The 14,098-nt window shown below is 43.9% G+C and overlaps 1 protein-coding gene across 1 annotated transcript in view; it reads right to left on the reverse strand.

Moving 5' to 3' along the window:
- Positions 1-14,098, reverse strand: part of EML5 (EMAP like 5) — a 1,453,541-nt gene that overhangs the window by 614,040 nt on the left and 825,403 nt on the right. Inside the window, exon 16 of the mRNA XM_086936634.1 lies at positions 7,038-7,131. Within this exon, the coding sequence (XP_086792760.1) occupies positions 7,038-7,131 (94 nt within the window). The remainder of the gene's footprint in view (positions 1-7,037; positions 7,132-14,098) is intronic.

A 14,098-nucleotide genomic window follows, 5' to 3' on the forward strand; every position in this document is an offset into this window, starting at 1 on the left:
GCGAGTTCACATGCCTCTTGTGTGTATAAAAGGTCAGAGATCGATCAGAGCAGCAGACGAGGAGAAAGAAGCTCCTGGTCACAGGAACTGCACAGGAATTGCGCTCGTGAAAGTGAAGGAATCAAAGTGCACCCTTCACTTTCACAAGAGCAATCCATGTGCAGTTCCTGTGACCAGGAGCTTCTTTCTCCTCGTCTGCTGCTCTGATCGGTCTCTGACCTTTTATACACACAAGAGGCATGTGAGCTTTCTCCCCATGGCTACCGTTTCTGTGCGGGGCCAAACGGGGGGAGCTTCTATGCGAGTTCACATGCCTCTTGTGTGTATAAAAGGTACTGCAGGTAAGTAACTTGAGACTGACAGATCTTCACGCCACAAATTACTCAAACTTTGCATCAGGAAGTCCTGCAGGACCAAACAGGCACAATGACATCCCTGCAGACCTCAGAGCTGATACAGTAGTGCGGGACATAAGTATGGATAAATGCCCACTTGGAGGCTTAGCAAATATCCACCACAGTAACAGTAGCAGCCTTCACCCTGGTGGAAAAAGCCCAAAAGCCCAAAGGCCCTTTCGAAGGATTCTTTGTGGCCAAGGAGTAATTCAGCTTAATGCAATGGACAATCCAGATCCAAATGGTCTGCATTTGGGACACTTTTCCTTTCTTCTCACTGGAGAATCACGAAAAAACTGAATCATCACCCAGTAACTCCTCAATCCTATACATTTAAAAACAAATGCTGGGTAGGATCTAACTGTTGCAATCTCTCCTCCTCCTCAGAGGGATGCAGTGAAGAGAAGAACATGGGAAGTGTGATAGACTGCACCACATGAAAAGACAAACCCCATTTCAAAAGAAAGGATGCACATGTCCAAAGCACCAATTACTCAGGAAATAAGGCACTAAGAAGAAATTGGAATTTACAGTTTTCGGAGTCAAGAGCCTTAAGGTACACCTGTGCAGAGGCCAGGGGCGTAACACATGCCCCTGCGGCCCCTGCGGTGCGGGGGCCCCTCACCCTCCAGGGGGCCCGTCAGCACCGCACGTCTGCTGGGAAGCTCTAGATTGAGTCCTGAGGGAGCCCCTTCACGTACCCTGCAGGGGGGCCCCCTTAAGGTTTGTTCCGCCACTGGCAGAGGTATTAAGGGAGAAGAAATCAGAAAAACAAGGACCAAATTCAGATCCCACTGTGAAAGGAGCAGGAGAAACATGTGATAACCCTTTTTCAAAAAATCAAAGAGGGCTGATCAAGCAAAAGAAAAGGGCCAAAAGAGATAAGTAGCCTTGTACAGTCCATACAGGTAAACCTTGCTTGGCAAATGAAATAACAAACGGAAGTGCATTGTACAGATTATTAACACATTTGGACAGTGGGTGAAGCTGTGGCCTGATTTTTTCGGAGATTTTAATATCCTGATATCAACTATCAAGATTGAAAGGTTGAAAATGCCGCTGGCATCTAGTTAACAGAAATATTTCTCAGCTCCAAATCGAGCTAAATTGAGATTATATCTAGGGCTTCATTTTCTGACCCATGTCTGGCTGAAAATTGAATAGTGATTTTAAAAGGGTACCTTATCAGGATTCTGTTGATACCATGATGTATGAGAGGTGTTCAATGAGAAATTTTAAGTTACGTCTGAACGTCCATATGTTCATAAAGGAGGCGATAGAGGTGGAATTCCTGTTGTTATCGAATCCACGTGTGGATAGCTCTGATGTTAGGATTTCCAGAGACAATTTTTATGAAAGCCTGAAGAAGGGGGTTTGAACCTGAAATTACACCCGAAACGCGTTGCTTTTGGTCATGTGTTATTAAATTGTTTTTATTATTTTGTTATAATTTTCATGAGATGTCATTTTATATGGTTGGATGCATATAATATGCTTTTTAAATGCTAATGCTGATTAAATTGGACAACTGTGAAACATTTACTTGTTTAATGTACCTTACAGCAAGGAGGCTTTTCCTCTTTTTTATATTTAAACAATATGGGACTGTAGCTATTATATGAATGTCGATTTGTGATTTTATGCCTACATTGAATGCTTTTTACACTAAATACTATTTTTATCAATTCAGTTAATAAAACATTTATATACTGTTCCTTGGCGATTGCTATAGTTTGTTAAGAGTGAGTGAGACTTGTGTATACTGGTATGCTATTAAGTGAATCCCAAAGGGAAGTTACTTTAACTTAGTGTCATTATTGTGTCCTGTCCCTTTGGTGAGGAGGACCACTCCATTTTTTTTTGGTCCATCGTACAGATTAACCTGTAGACGGACCCCCTCAAACCAAGTAACAAATTTAGAGAAATGGCAAGAATAACTGAACACAAACAGAGAGCAGACAAAATGACATGCTAAGAACACTGTCCCGGGCACACGTAATGTAGGATAAAACAGCGGTTGAAAAGTCTAGTATTATGCCAATATCGATGGTCGACACCAGAATGTAATTCAAATGAATTTAATGATGTGAAAACGAAAAATAACCAGCCAACACGTGTTTCGTCACATGAGGGAACTATCCTGTCACTTCTTCAGGGCTGGATGGCGAAGGCGAGGGCCAGTGAGAACGTCCTTGCTGGGTTAGCTCATAAGGGGTCCCGATGTGAAGCGACCCCTGTAGATTTGGTCTGTGAGTAGGCGGTGTAGCCAACCAGAAGTGCTCGGACCTCTATGCAGAGTATGATACGCCTGGGTGGGACGTGTAGGTGCGTTGGAATCGGGAGAGGCGGGAATTGAGTCGCTGTGGAAGGTGGAGAGGAATACCAAAGTTTCGTCCAATGTCATGGGGAGGAGGGGGGCAGGGGCGCCGCTCTGAAGGAGCTGATCTCGAGAAGTAATGCTGCAGGTCGGACGACACTGGATCTGAGTCAGTTTCCGGATGCCATACTACCTTCAATGGAAGATCCAAACTTCTCAGTTGACGCTACTCAATTGCAATACATGAAGGTGTAAATTATGGAAGTTTGGTTGCAGGAATATGACCTGCTGCTACTTCAGCAGTTCCTCCAATAGAAGAAGTCGAAGCAGGGGGCATATTCTGATTTTCACAAGTTCAAAGTAGCAGATCCTCAGACCCCAAGCCAGGGCTTTCAGAATGAGATAAGCCTGGCCACGTATGACATACTTCAGGGACCGTGAAATCATGGGTAGATGGGTAAACATGTAAAGGAGTTCTGGGCCTCATTCACAAAGCATTGCTTCCCATATGAATCTTCAAGTTGGAAACACTATAGGTGAAAAGGTTGCGCAATGAGCGTTCTCAGAGCTAGCAACAAAAATCTTCCATGGGCAGGCTACACTGGTCGAAAATGTCATCTGCCATTTCTGAATACAGATGCCACTCAAGATCGGCTAGATGATGCCTGTTGAGTTTGCCTGCCCTGACGCTGTGGGAACCGGCAAGGTGACTGACCATCAGGGAAATCTCATGAGGTTCCAACCATCTCAGCAGTCTGAGAGCCTGCAGACAGAGAGCATTGGATGCTACACCACCCTGCTTCCAGTAACAAATAGCAGTCAAGTTGTCTGTCAGGACATGGACTTACCTGCTCCTGATGGAGGGCAGTTGCCTTAAAGGCCAGATGGATTGTTCTCAACTCCAAAATGCTGATGTGATGACACTGTTCCATTGGTGGCCACATCTTCACATCCCTAGTTGATCCCTAGAGCAAAGGGGTTTGTTCATCACTCCTGTGAGCTCTTGGTAGGAAATAAAGTAGCCTGCCACAGGTGGACATCCACCATTCACCACTGCCGATCCTGTGCAGCATTGTCAAAAATCCGGAGCCAAGAGGCACACCAGTTGTTAAGCCCATTGAAGGCAAAAGTTACAAAGAACGGGCCACGTGCCAATCAGCATTTGGCACTAGCGGAATACACAAGGCACCAATCCCAAAAAGCCTCAGAATTAGTGATACTAGAACTAATGCCCACTCCTGAAATATCATGATCATGTTCCGGAGCCTTTAACATCACAGTGTCCAGGTTGACTTCCATGAACAGAATCCTCTGCAAGTGCTGATGATGGGATTTCAATTTTTTGATTGATAACCATAGGGTGAGAAGCAAAGAAAAGATCACCCATTTTGGTTACAGCTAAGCAGAGGAAAGCTTTCCTTCAGTATCCAGTAATCAAGATAAAAGACTACATGTATCCATGATCAATAAAAATGGGCAGTGATCACGACCAGGATCTTTGCAAACGCTGGGCGGGTGTGGGGAAGTAAAGTTCAGAACAATGTATTGAAAAAGCTCTACCCCTACCACAAAATTGAGGTAATGTCAATGGGACTGAAGGGTCAGCACATGGAAGTAGGGGTCCTGCAAGTACAAGAACATCATTTAAACCTGGACATGGGACAGTATCAACATTATGAACTTCTCATTCCTGAGGAATGCAACCAAGAGTCTGAGGTACAAGACCATCCTCAGTCGCCTGTACTTGCCTGGGACCAGAAGGGAATAACACCCCATACCCCTCCCCAAATTAGGCACCACCTTGAGTGTGCCCTTGTCCAGCAACATCTGAATCTCACTGGAAAGTATAACAGCATGATCTGCGGCATGTTGTGGGTAGGCTGGGGTAGCAAAGTTCACAATGGAAGGGTGCATCCAATTAGAACAATACGATGCATCCTACTAACCAGACGTAATTGCACACCAGCCGGAAGGTCTCAGATGGCAGTTTAAGGCCTGTCGCTATCAGGTTGCTTAAGCAACCTGACAGCGACAGGTAGAAAGGAGGAAAATAAGCATACTTGTGGGTAACCTCAGCCCCTAACACGTCCTCTGCCCTTAAAGACACAAAATCATTGGGCTGGCTGTTGTACAGACTGAAAATGATGCTTCTGTTGGTAGGCGCAGCTCCTCAAGTAACCACAGAATTTTCATAATTTTTGGTAGAACTGGCAAGTGGAGGAGAGCAGCCCCATAGAATGAACCGCAGCTCTACTGTCCTTGATGCACTGTAGCGTGGAATCCACCTTTTCACACAGCAGCCTGCACACTTCAAAAGATCTAGGCACAGAGAATCTAGGACGTCTCCAGAAAGCCTGGTTGCATATATCCAACCATGACATCGAATTATGGCACTAGTGCCGACAGCCTAGGCACACGGTCCAGATCAAGAGTGTCTCACCATGTCCTGGCTGTCTTGAACAGCTAGGGAAAAGGTGTTCCAGAAGTCCTCCAGTCGGACAGGGCCTGGGTATAGTAACCAAGGAGACACACAGTTTTAAAGGATTGGTGCACCAGGCTAGCTGAAGAAAATATTTTCTTGCACTTGGAATTAATGTTCTTCTACTTTCTTGTCCAGTAGTGCAGTTGGGAATGCTTTTGTATTGAAATTACTACTGTAAACACCTAAACAATAAGAGTTCGAAGCTGCTTCACAAGGTTACAACAGCAAAGGCCTATGCAACCAATCAAAGGGGAAACATACTGGTGGCGGCGAGCGAGGTCTGGACCAGACTCTTATGAGGGACTCAGTTGGGGCATTGTAGAATGGAAGCAAAGGCTTCAAATATGCACAATCTTTCTTAAAAGACTGGCTTTAATCACCACAGTAGGCAACCAGCGCATCTGCAGCTTAATGCATCACCATCACACTTTTTTCAGTTGGGACCACAAACGCATATTTTTAATTGAGTTACAGACAATATGTCTAGACCACTGGCATTTTGGAGGTAAAGATATAGGGCAGCATCAGTAAAAGAGGAAGAAGCAAATTATCTGCCTCCTCAGCAACATTATCTTTATGTAAAGATCCTTTTTATAAGGAGCAAGTTCCAGTCCTTAAACAATATTGTGGCAAGATCTGAAGACGGTCTCCATCTTCCTGAAATACTGCTATTAAGGCAGGTGAACTGGAGGATAGTCATTCTCAAAGGGAGGCTGTGCATTGGTTATTTCTTGGTGTGCCTTGGAGCCCGATTTACTGATGTCAGCTCCGATTCTGTGGAGTGGGAAGTGGAGCTAAAGATGATGGAACCGGTGCCAATTTAGAACTAACCGGCAAGGAGGCCAAAGCCTAACAGTCGGAAGTGGTACAGGTAGAGGCTGAATGGGGTGATCTACAGTGGGGAAAGAAACCACTGCCAGAAGATAAACTGGTCACCATTTCAAATCTGCGCAGATCTGAAAGCGCTCCCCTGGGACCCGGGATAATTTTGCAAAGAGGCAGCATGCCCACAAACTTCCGCAGAGTTGATAGTGGGCTCGGATATTCAGAGAGCATCAGCTCCAGAATGAGAATTGGATCCAAATCAGATTTTGATGCCGGAATCAGCCCCTTTGAGCTCCAACTGTGGGCCTTATCCTGAGAATGTGAATTGTCACGGAGGCGGAGTCTCACTGTGACTTCTTGTGAATACGTTTGGACTTGCATATTTACTTTGTCTAGTACTTACTTAAAGAAAGCAAGTGGGAATGGGAATCAGGAATAGGCATGCAACTTTGAACATGCCTGCCTCACTTCTTGTGTTCTACAAAGTAGAGTTTGGCTTCCTGAGCCTTGATGACCAGGCCTTCAAGTACATAAAGGAGCATTATTATAGAACTAGGGGTCCTGTTTAGTGCCAAAATAGCAGAGGCAAAAATCATGCAGGCCTGTAACCGACATCTGCTTGCAAGTACTTTCATGAACCTGAAAAGGTAGGAGTGGAGCTATTGATCCTCATTGAATGGGGTGTAATAAAATAAGGAACTAACATCAGAACACAGGGTCACCTATATGATGCTCCATGTCCTATTACCCACAGGTGGGACAGAATTATGCGAAGGCCAATGGCACCATCTGCCTGCATTCAAGAGCGATTGCAGAAAGTTTTCCATATCTAAACAAGCACCAGAGAAGTCACAAGGTGAGGAATGTTCAGTTTGAAGTATACATAAAATCATATCTCACACATCAAATATTCAGAAACTTTGTGAATCTGCAAATGCATCATGTGCAAGTGTTCATAATATTTAACTCTTGTACCACTTTGAAACTGATACAATCTCATATATAGGTCATCTTTTACCTGACAGCAGAGAGCTTCTCTCCTTTCTTCCAGTCCCAGAGAACAATGGTGTGATTGTCATCTATCCCAACAGAAGCCAAGCGCTTGCCATCAGCTGGGGAAGGAAGAAACATCAACAAGATAACTTTTCACATATGAAAGTTGGAAGAATCAGTTACATTTGCTTTTAGTGCTTGGTGTTGTCATTTACAATTGACATCACACAATACAATATTTTATGTGCAAATATTCCTCGGTATGAAAATAATGTAAAATCAAAAAACCAACAACTGTTTTAGCACATAAATAGAATAAAAGGTTGTGGGGACGTTATAGTCAGGTTCAAAATTTACACACACAAAACCATAGAAATTCACCTGTCATATTTAGAGTGATATCAAGATACTATAACTCGTGCCCTAAGAATACTATAACTCGTGCCCCTCCATGCTTACGGGAGCAGTGTTTTCCTCTGTTTCCCTGCAAAAAATGTCTGCATTTAGGAAAACAGATGAAAACTCTGCTCTCTGCAGCTTGGAGCTGTTTGACAGCTCTGACTTGCAGAAAGCAGAGTTAAGTTTCCTGTTGCTTGGTGAGATCTATCAGATCCCACCAAGAAAAAGCAAATAGTTACATCCTGAGGGTGGGTACCTAGGGAGGAAGCAGAAGTGGTGGTCCCCAAGGCCATAAATAGCACCACGTGGGGGGCCGTGCAGCGATAATTAATTTCAGCCCTGAGGAGGTGGCAGTCCCCGGGTTACAGGAGGGCTGTGTGGGCCCCCGCATTAATCTGATATGTTTTGCCCCGTGGAGGAGGCAGGCCCTAGTGCAGTAATTTAACTTGATTTGCCCCGGAGAGGTGAAGCAGCTGAAGTGAGTGGCAAACTAGTTTTTAAAATGTCTTGAAGATTTGTCAAACGACGCCAAAGGTATTGGCAAAACAAATAAAGCCTTTCCTATGGAAACTAAGTCCTAACTATACCTACCTACTGGCCATCGCCAGTAGGTAATATATTCACTGAAACACAAAGGCTGAAAATGTCCGGTATAACGTACTGTTTTAAACTAACAAAACCACTCATCCCCTAAAGTAACTATAACTTGCACCCTCGCATGGAGTAGAGTGCAGTAGCATGAAAAAGTCATCCTTTTTTGCCCTGATCACCCCCATTTTTGACTGATACTGGTGGTAACGGACTATAACTGTGCCCTGTGCCCTGGGCTCTGCTAACTGGGCCCAGGCCAGTGCTCTGATTGAAAAGGTATATGGTAATTGGGTATAATTACAATTGGCAATGACAGACCCCTGTAAGTCCCTAGAATATAATAAGGCAAGGGGAATTCAAACTATATACAAGTCCCTAGTGTTAGACCTGATACTCAAGGTAGTGTTTCACTAAATGTTTTGCTTTTTCCTCCTGGGTTTTGCGGATTCTTTTTTAGTGGCCCCAGGACTCTGGGCACTTTCCCACTGTAAATGTAGTGTGAAAGTGCGTGCCCGCCCATCCTACACGTTAGTAAGTGGTGCTTACTGGATGTTTTTAAATATGTCTCAAGACTCCCATTGCTGTCCTCTGTGTTTGCACTTGCACCTATTATGTTTTTAAACACGCCCCAAGCATGCCATTGCAAGCTTGTGTGCGTGCACGTATGCTCAGGTTGGCCTTTCTAAACCTCTGGCCATGCCTGAGGGGACCTTTCACTACCCCTAAAGCACCCCTAAAGTAAGTCTTGTGGGGTGAAGCAAGTGGTACGTGAAAGGCAGGACAGTACAAATGTGTATTCCGTGTCCAGGTAGCGCTTTCTCTAACTATAAGGTTTACTCTTCCCATAGATTAACATGGGGGAATGGTTGAAATTACTTCAGGCTACAATAATGGCTTGCAGTGAAGCAGCCTCATAATGTTTCCTATCATTGGATTCACAAAGACAAACCCTCTTCTGTGGTAAAGGTGGCTTTGTCACTAATAGCTTAGAAATGCCACTTCTAGAAAGTGGGCATTTCTCTGCTCTAAATCTCTTTGTGTGACTTTTAGTTTGACTCCAGTCCATGCTGGAAGCTGGGGAGCACATCTGTACATTCCCCAGCAACAGCTATAAACACTGGACATGCAATTGTAATGACGGGCCTCTGCCATTTGTGGGCCTGGCTGGATAGACTTGGAGGGAGAGGTTTTGACACTTGGCCTCTGGGAAGCCGGATCATGGCCGTACTAAAGATTAAGATCGGCATTCCATAGCCTCTCGGCAGACAGGACTGAAATTTAAGGGAGTCATGTGAGTTTCAAAGGAAACCCTCTGAACCACCTCCTACGTCAAAGGCACACTACGGTATAATACTCGTGCCATAATTCAGCAAGGCAGAGATACACTTGTGGGGATGTGGGATCAGACATCCTGGAACTGCGTGGTGCACACAGCCAGAGGAATCTGTCGTGCACAAGGAGGATTACTGCCATTGGAAGGGATTGCACACCCTTCCTGAATAGTGGCTGGCCTGGGATGATTACCTGCTGCTGTGTGCCACTGTTGCAGGGATTCTGCCCAAGAACAGAGCTATGCATAGGATTATGAGACCTTAGTGCCTAGGAACTGAGTCATCCTACCACCTTAGTACCCATGAGCCCAGGACCGACTATCCATAGTATCTCACTTGCCATCCTACTCACTCACAGAGAAACAAGTGATTAGACACCACAGAACACAACACTCCCGAATCTCTCAGGACTTGCGGTTGCAAGACACACCCTTTCGCTCGCACTCTTGTACCTGTCGACAATAAGAGCTGACAGAGACACAAACTGTTGAAAATATTTATTTTAACTAATGTGCTCTAACATGCAGTACACATGCCAAAACAAGCAGGAAAATGCATAATACAAATAGAGTCAGCATAGCAGCTAGTCCATAAATCATGAAGGGAGATGTCATCATCAACAGAAAATAGAGCCTAACCTCCCTCCCCTTGCTAAGAAGCAGCATTATTATATATTAGAAGATCTCAGGGTTTTGTCTGCAAACCCCATACTTCAGACTATAGATGGTAGTTCTACATCATAGGTGCTGTCTCGCTCTTCTCCCTGGAAAGGTCCCTCTCCAAGTATGTGCCCCCTATGCATGTATCCCAATAATACCAAAGTACAATTTCCAAACAACACCTGCATTGGTATGTTTTGTCTTGGTGAAGGGGCCCTGTTTATCAACCTTGCTCACAATTTTCAGACTAAATCCCAGGAACTAGCAGAGAATGCACACAGCAGACAGTTCTCATGTGAAAAGTACAAACAAAGTCTTTGCAAAAATAAAACCGTGTAGTAATATGAGCAAAGCTCTGTACTGTCTGCAGAGCTCATGCTAACTTAGTGAACACAACAATGTCCCCTTGGGCCACGTGACAACCTCCCCTTGGTCAGGTCAGGAACTCAGAGGTAAACAGAACTCAAAGGTAAGCGGAGGCAAAGCGGGATGATTTAAGGTCAAATAGTTGTAAATGTTCCGAGCTGAACGAATGGTGCACAAAGAAAAAAAAATCATGAATATATGGGACCATCAGTGGTGGCCTGCGGCATTGGGTCCTCCTCCTCAACCGAAAGAGGAAGTCAAGAATCTGGGGGTCCTGATGGACAACCCCTCTCTTTCGAGCTCCATGCAAAAAAAGTAGCAGGAACCTGCTTTGGCCGCCTACGTGGACTCAAACCCATCCTGGGGTTTTTCGAGGCCACCCCCCGTCAAGTAATTATTCAATCAGTGGTTCTGTCACATCCGGACTATTGCAACGGGTTGTTAGTAGGCGTTAATAAAATGGTCACAAAGAGACTTCAAAGGGCACGGAATGCGGCTGCTGGCACCCTTTTTGCCCTACCTAAGTACTGTCACACCTCCCATCTTTTGCGCCACCTGCACTGGCTGCCAATGGAACAGAGAATTCAGTTTAAGACTCTCTGTTTGACCCATAGGATCTTACTCAGCCAGGGCCCCCAGATATTGCTGGGACTTTGAACCTTCTATGTTCCCACACGAGCATTGCGCACCGCAGTCCTGCATTCGGCGTGCACCCCCAGGGTGCGCAGGAGCAGAGCGGGAGGCCGCTCCTTTAGGTCTATGGCCCCTGCCCTATGGAAATCTATTCCATTTGAGGCACGCAGCACTCAAGATCACTGGACCTTTCGAAAACAGATTAAAACCTGACTGTTTGCCTCCATCTAGCGAGGTAGATGCGCTTGCCTGCTCTTGAAAGCGACTAAACATGTCTGTCCTTTCTGCTGTGTCTCTACTCCGATCCAGTGACTGAATCTCATTTGATGTTCTCTTTCCCTCCTGGTTCTGTACGCGAGCGTTGGGACGCCCCGTTGCTGGGGCAGCCATGCGCTATATAAGCTTGTTTAACATAACATAACATATCATATAAAAATAAAAGGCCATCGTGACGTTTCCCTGGTCTCATTTAGAGTGGTTCCCCGTAATAAAAAATATCACTTTAAAAGTGGAATGCCATTAGTTCCAACACGCCGTCAGAACCTTTCATTGTAAAAAGGTATGCCATCCAATTAAGTAAGTCGAATGAGCAGGCATGCTCCTCATATCGAGAAGCTGCCAGAAGCATTTCAGGGCAACCCTAAATTCGATGAAACTCCGATCCAGAGACTGAATCTCATTTGATGTTCTCTCCACCTGCAATTCGTAGGACTCACAAGCTGATGTGAGAGCGACTTCTTGTTGAAACAATAGCGCTTTGAGTCTGCTTAGCTTATTGAAATCGGTTTTCAAATTTGGAACTGAAGGCCACAGCAAACTATCTACAATCCCATGTGGAGGTGAAAAGAGAACATTGCTGCAACATGTAACACATTGTGAAATTGTTACTACATATGGGATGCTTGCTAGTAAGCTAAATTAGTTGTGGTTATTTAGAATAGAAAGCAGAGTCAGAGTGGGAATATTTGCCGAAATCGATTACCCTTTCAAAAAACAAGCCAATTTAGGGGCTAAAATATTGTAAGCATTGTGTAGTTTCACTTATTTACAGACTAGGAAGTGTCCTACCATAGAATCACAATCCTCCCCTGAAAGGAATAGCTTTTTTCCGCCAGTTGACAGCAAAATGTGAAAGGCAAGGATCACAATTCATGAATTAAGCTACTTCCAAGGGGTACATATCTACCTACTGGATAATGTTTCATGCATGCTGTGAACTGGAACAGTGAAATGGGCAACAAAATAACCCCATATATTAACCACACAGCAGAATAAGTTTATGTTACTGAGAATGGCGACTGATCTTGTTTCTCAATGTGTAACATTGTTATGTTGCATTCCTCATTGACATAAGCTTCTGTATATCTGTCAAGTTAAACTGCAAAAACAGGGCGTTAACATTCAAATAATCCCAGGGCACCTTTCAGCGTTTGCAATGTCCAACTGAATTGTATAACAGAGCGCAGCTGATTTTGACCATGATACAATACAGACACGTCATTCTGAACAATGTCAATGATAGATGATATAATATTATCTAAAGTATATATATGAGAAGACAAAGTGTGAATACTGATCTCAACCACGGCAAGAACTTTTTCCAAATTATCCTGATCAATTTGCCGTAAGCGTACCGCTACTTCCAAAATTCATTCATGCAGCATATGCAAAATGTTTAGTGCAAGGGGATTTCGGACCTAAAAGGATATCAGCCAGATCAATGTCACTTGACAAGAGGGAAAGGTGTTGTTTCACAGATGACAGTGTGGAATGTTCTAACCATTGCTGACACAATTCGCCTACTGAATATGTAGTAACTGTATGGAAATTAAGAAAACGAGGATCAGGTCTACTGAGTGTGAACCCTCTGGAGACATTAGAAAAGCGTAACTGACAAGAATTGGTATTAGTGGGCCACACTAACCAACCCAAAGGATCAATATTGGAGAAGTTGAGAGTACCATTTTAAAACATTTCTTTCAATTTGTCAAGTGTATGGTTGGTAATGTCTGCCATGTGTCATAGGCAGGCAAGGACGCAATTGAGGGTGTATTCAAATTTTATATTAGTGGCCAGACCAAAATATGTAGTTTGTTGAACAGTCCAATTAAAAAAAATCAGCTGAGATGGTATTAAACACGCACAATATAAAGAATCCGTTACCTGTACCTGCCAGTATTTGGTACTCCATAATGATTTTTTTTAAATCATGTCCTTCCAATAATCATAAGCTTTTAAAGATAAGTCGGTTATGAAGGATGAAGAATATACCAATTTAGTATGGGTCAGCATGAATTTTGGGTGTGTAGGCGAATTCAATTGTAATATTATGACTTTGGGTCAGCAAGATTTTAACCTGGAAAAATATACAAATGTACTTTTCGGTGTTAGTGAACTCCCCAAGAATGGTGTCAGGCAATGCTCCCAATGGTTTCAGGGTTTTTATTAACTGTACAATTTATTACATTTTTACAGTAAAAATTCAAAATACGGAGAACAATAATTCTAAAACTTCTTTGCTTATTTAAAAAAAAAAAGTACTCCTGTACTGTTAAAAGAATGGTATATAAAAAAAAACAAAGGAACAAAATGAGGAAAACGGGTAAAAGCTCCCCCAGTCTTAGTCCCATTTGATTGGCCTTTCCCAGCCTTGTATGCATAGGAATGTGTCTTTGCTTTCTTTCATGGGGGGGCATACAAGTGGCACAGTCAATGATACTACGTGATAAGTTTACTTCAACTCAGGTCAGTTACATTTGGGGTTAACTTCCTGAGTGATGAAATGTTCTCGTTATGGGTTTTTAGTGCTAGTCTGATTTGGTGAACAAATTTCGCCGCTCTCGCTAGTGTCATGGTGGTGGTGGTTGAAAAACACAGGGCTGATGCCTCCAAGCATGTTGTTATGCTCCGATTAAGGCAGATCAGGCGCAGCAGTCGCCGGCGTTCATTCTTGAAATGAGGACAGCAGCAGAGAAGGTGCAGCCAGGATTCCCTTTTGTACATACATAGCCTGCAAGATATGGAGTCCCCTCTTTGGACCCAACCAGGGTTGAAATCTACTATCCCGAGCGTGATCAGCCTCATAGATAGAATTTTGCTTCAGGCCT

The sequence above is a fragment of the Lissotriton vulgaris genome, chromosome 9 (genome assembly GCF_964263255.1).
Source record: "Lissotriton vulgaris chromosome 9, aLisVul1.2, whole genome shotgun sequence".
Taxonomy (NCBI): domain Eukaryota; kingdom Metazoa; phylum Chordata; class Amphibia; order Caudata; family Salamandridae; genus Lissotriton; species Lissotriton vulgaris.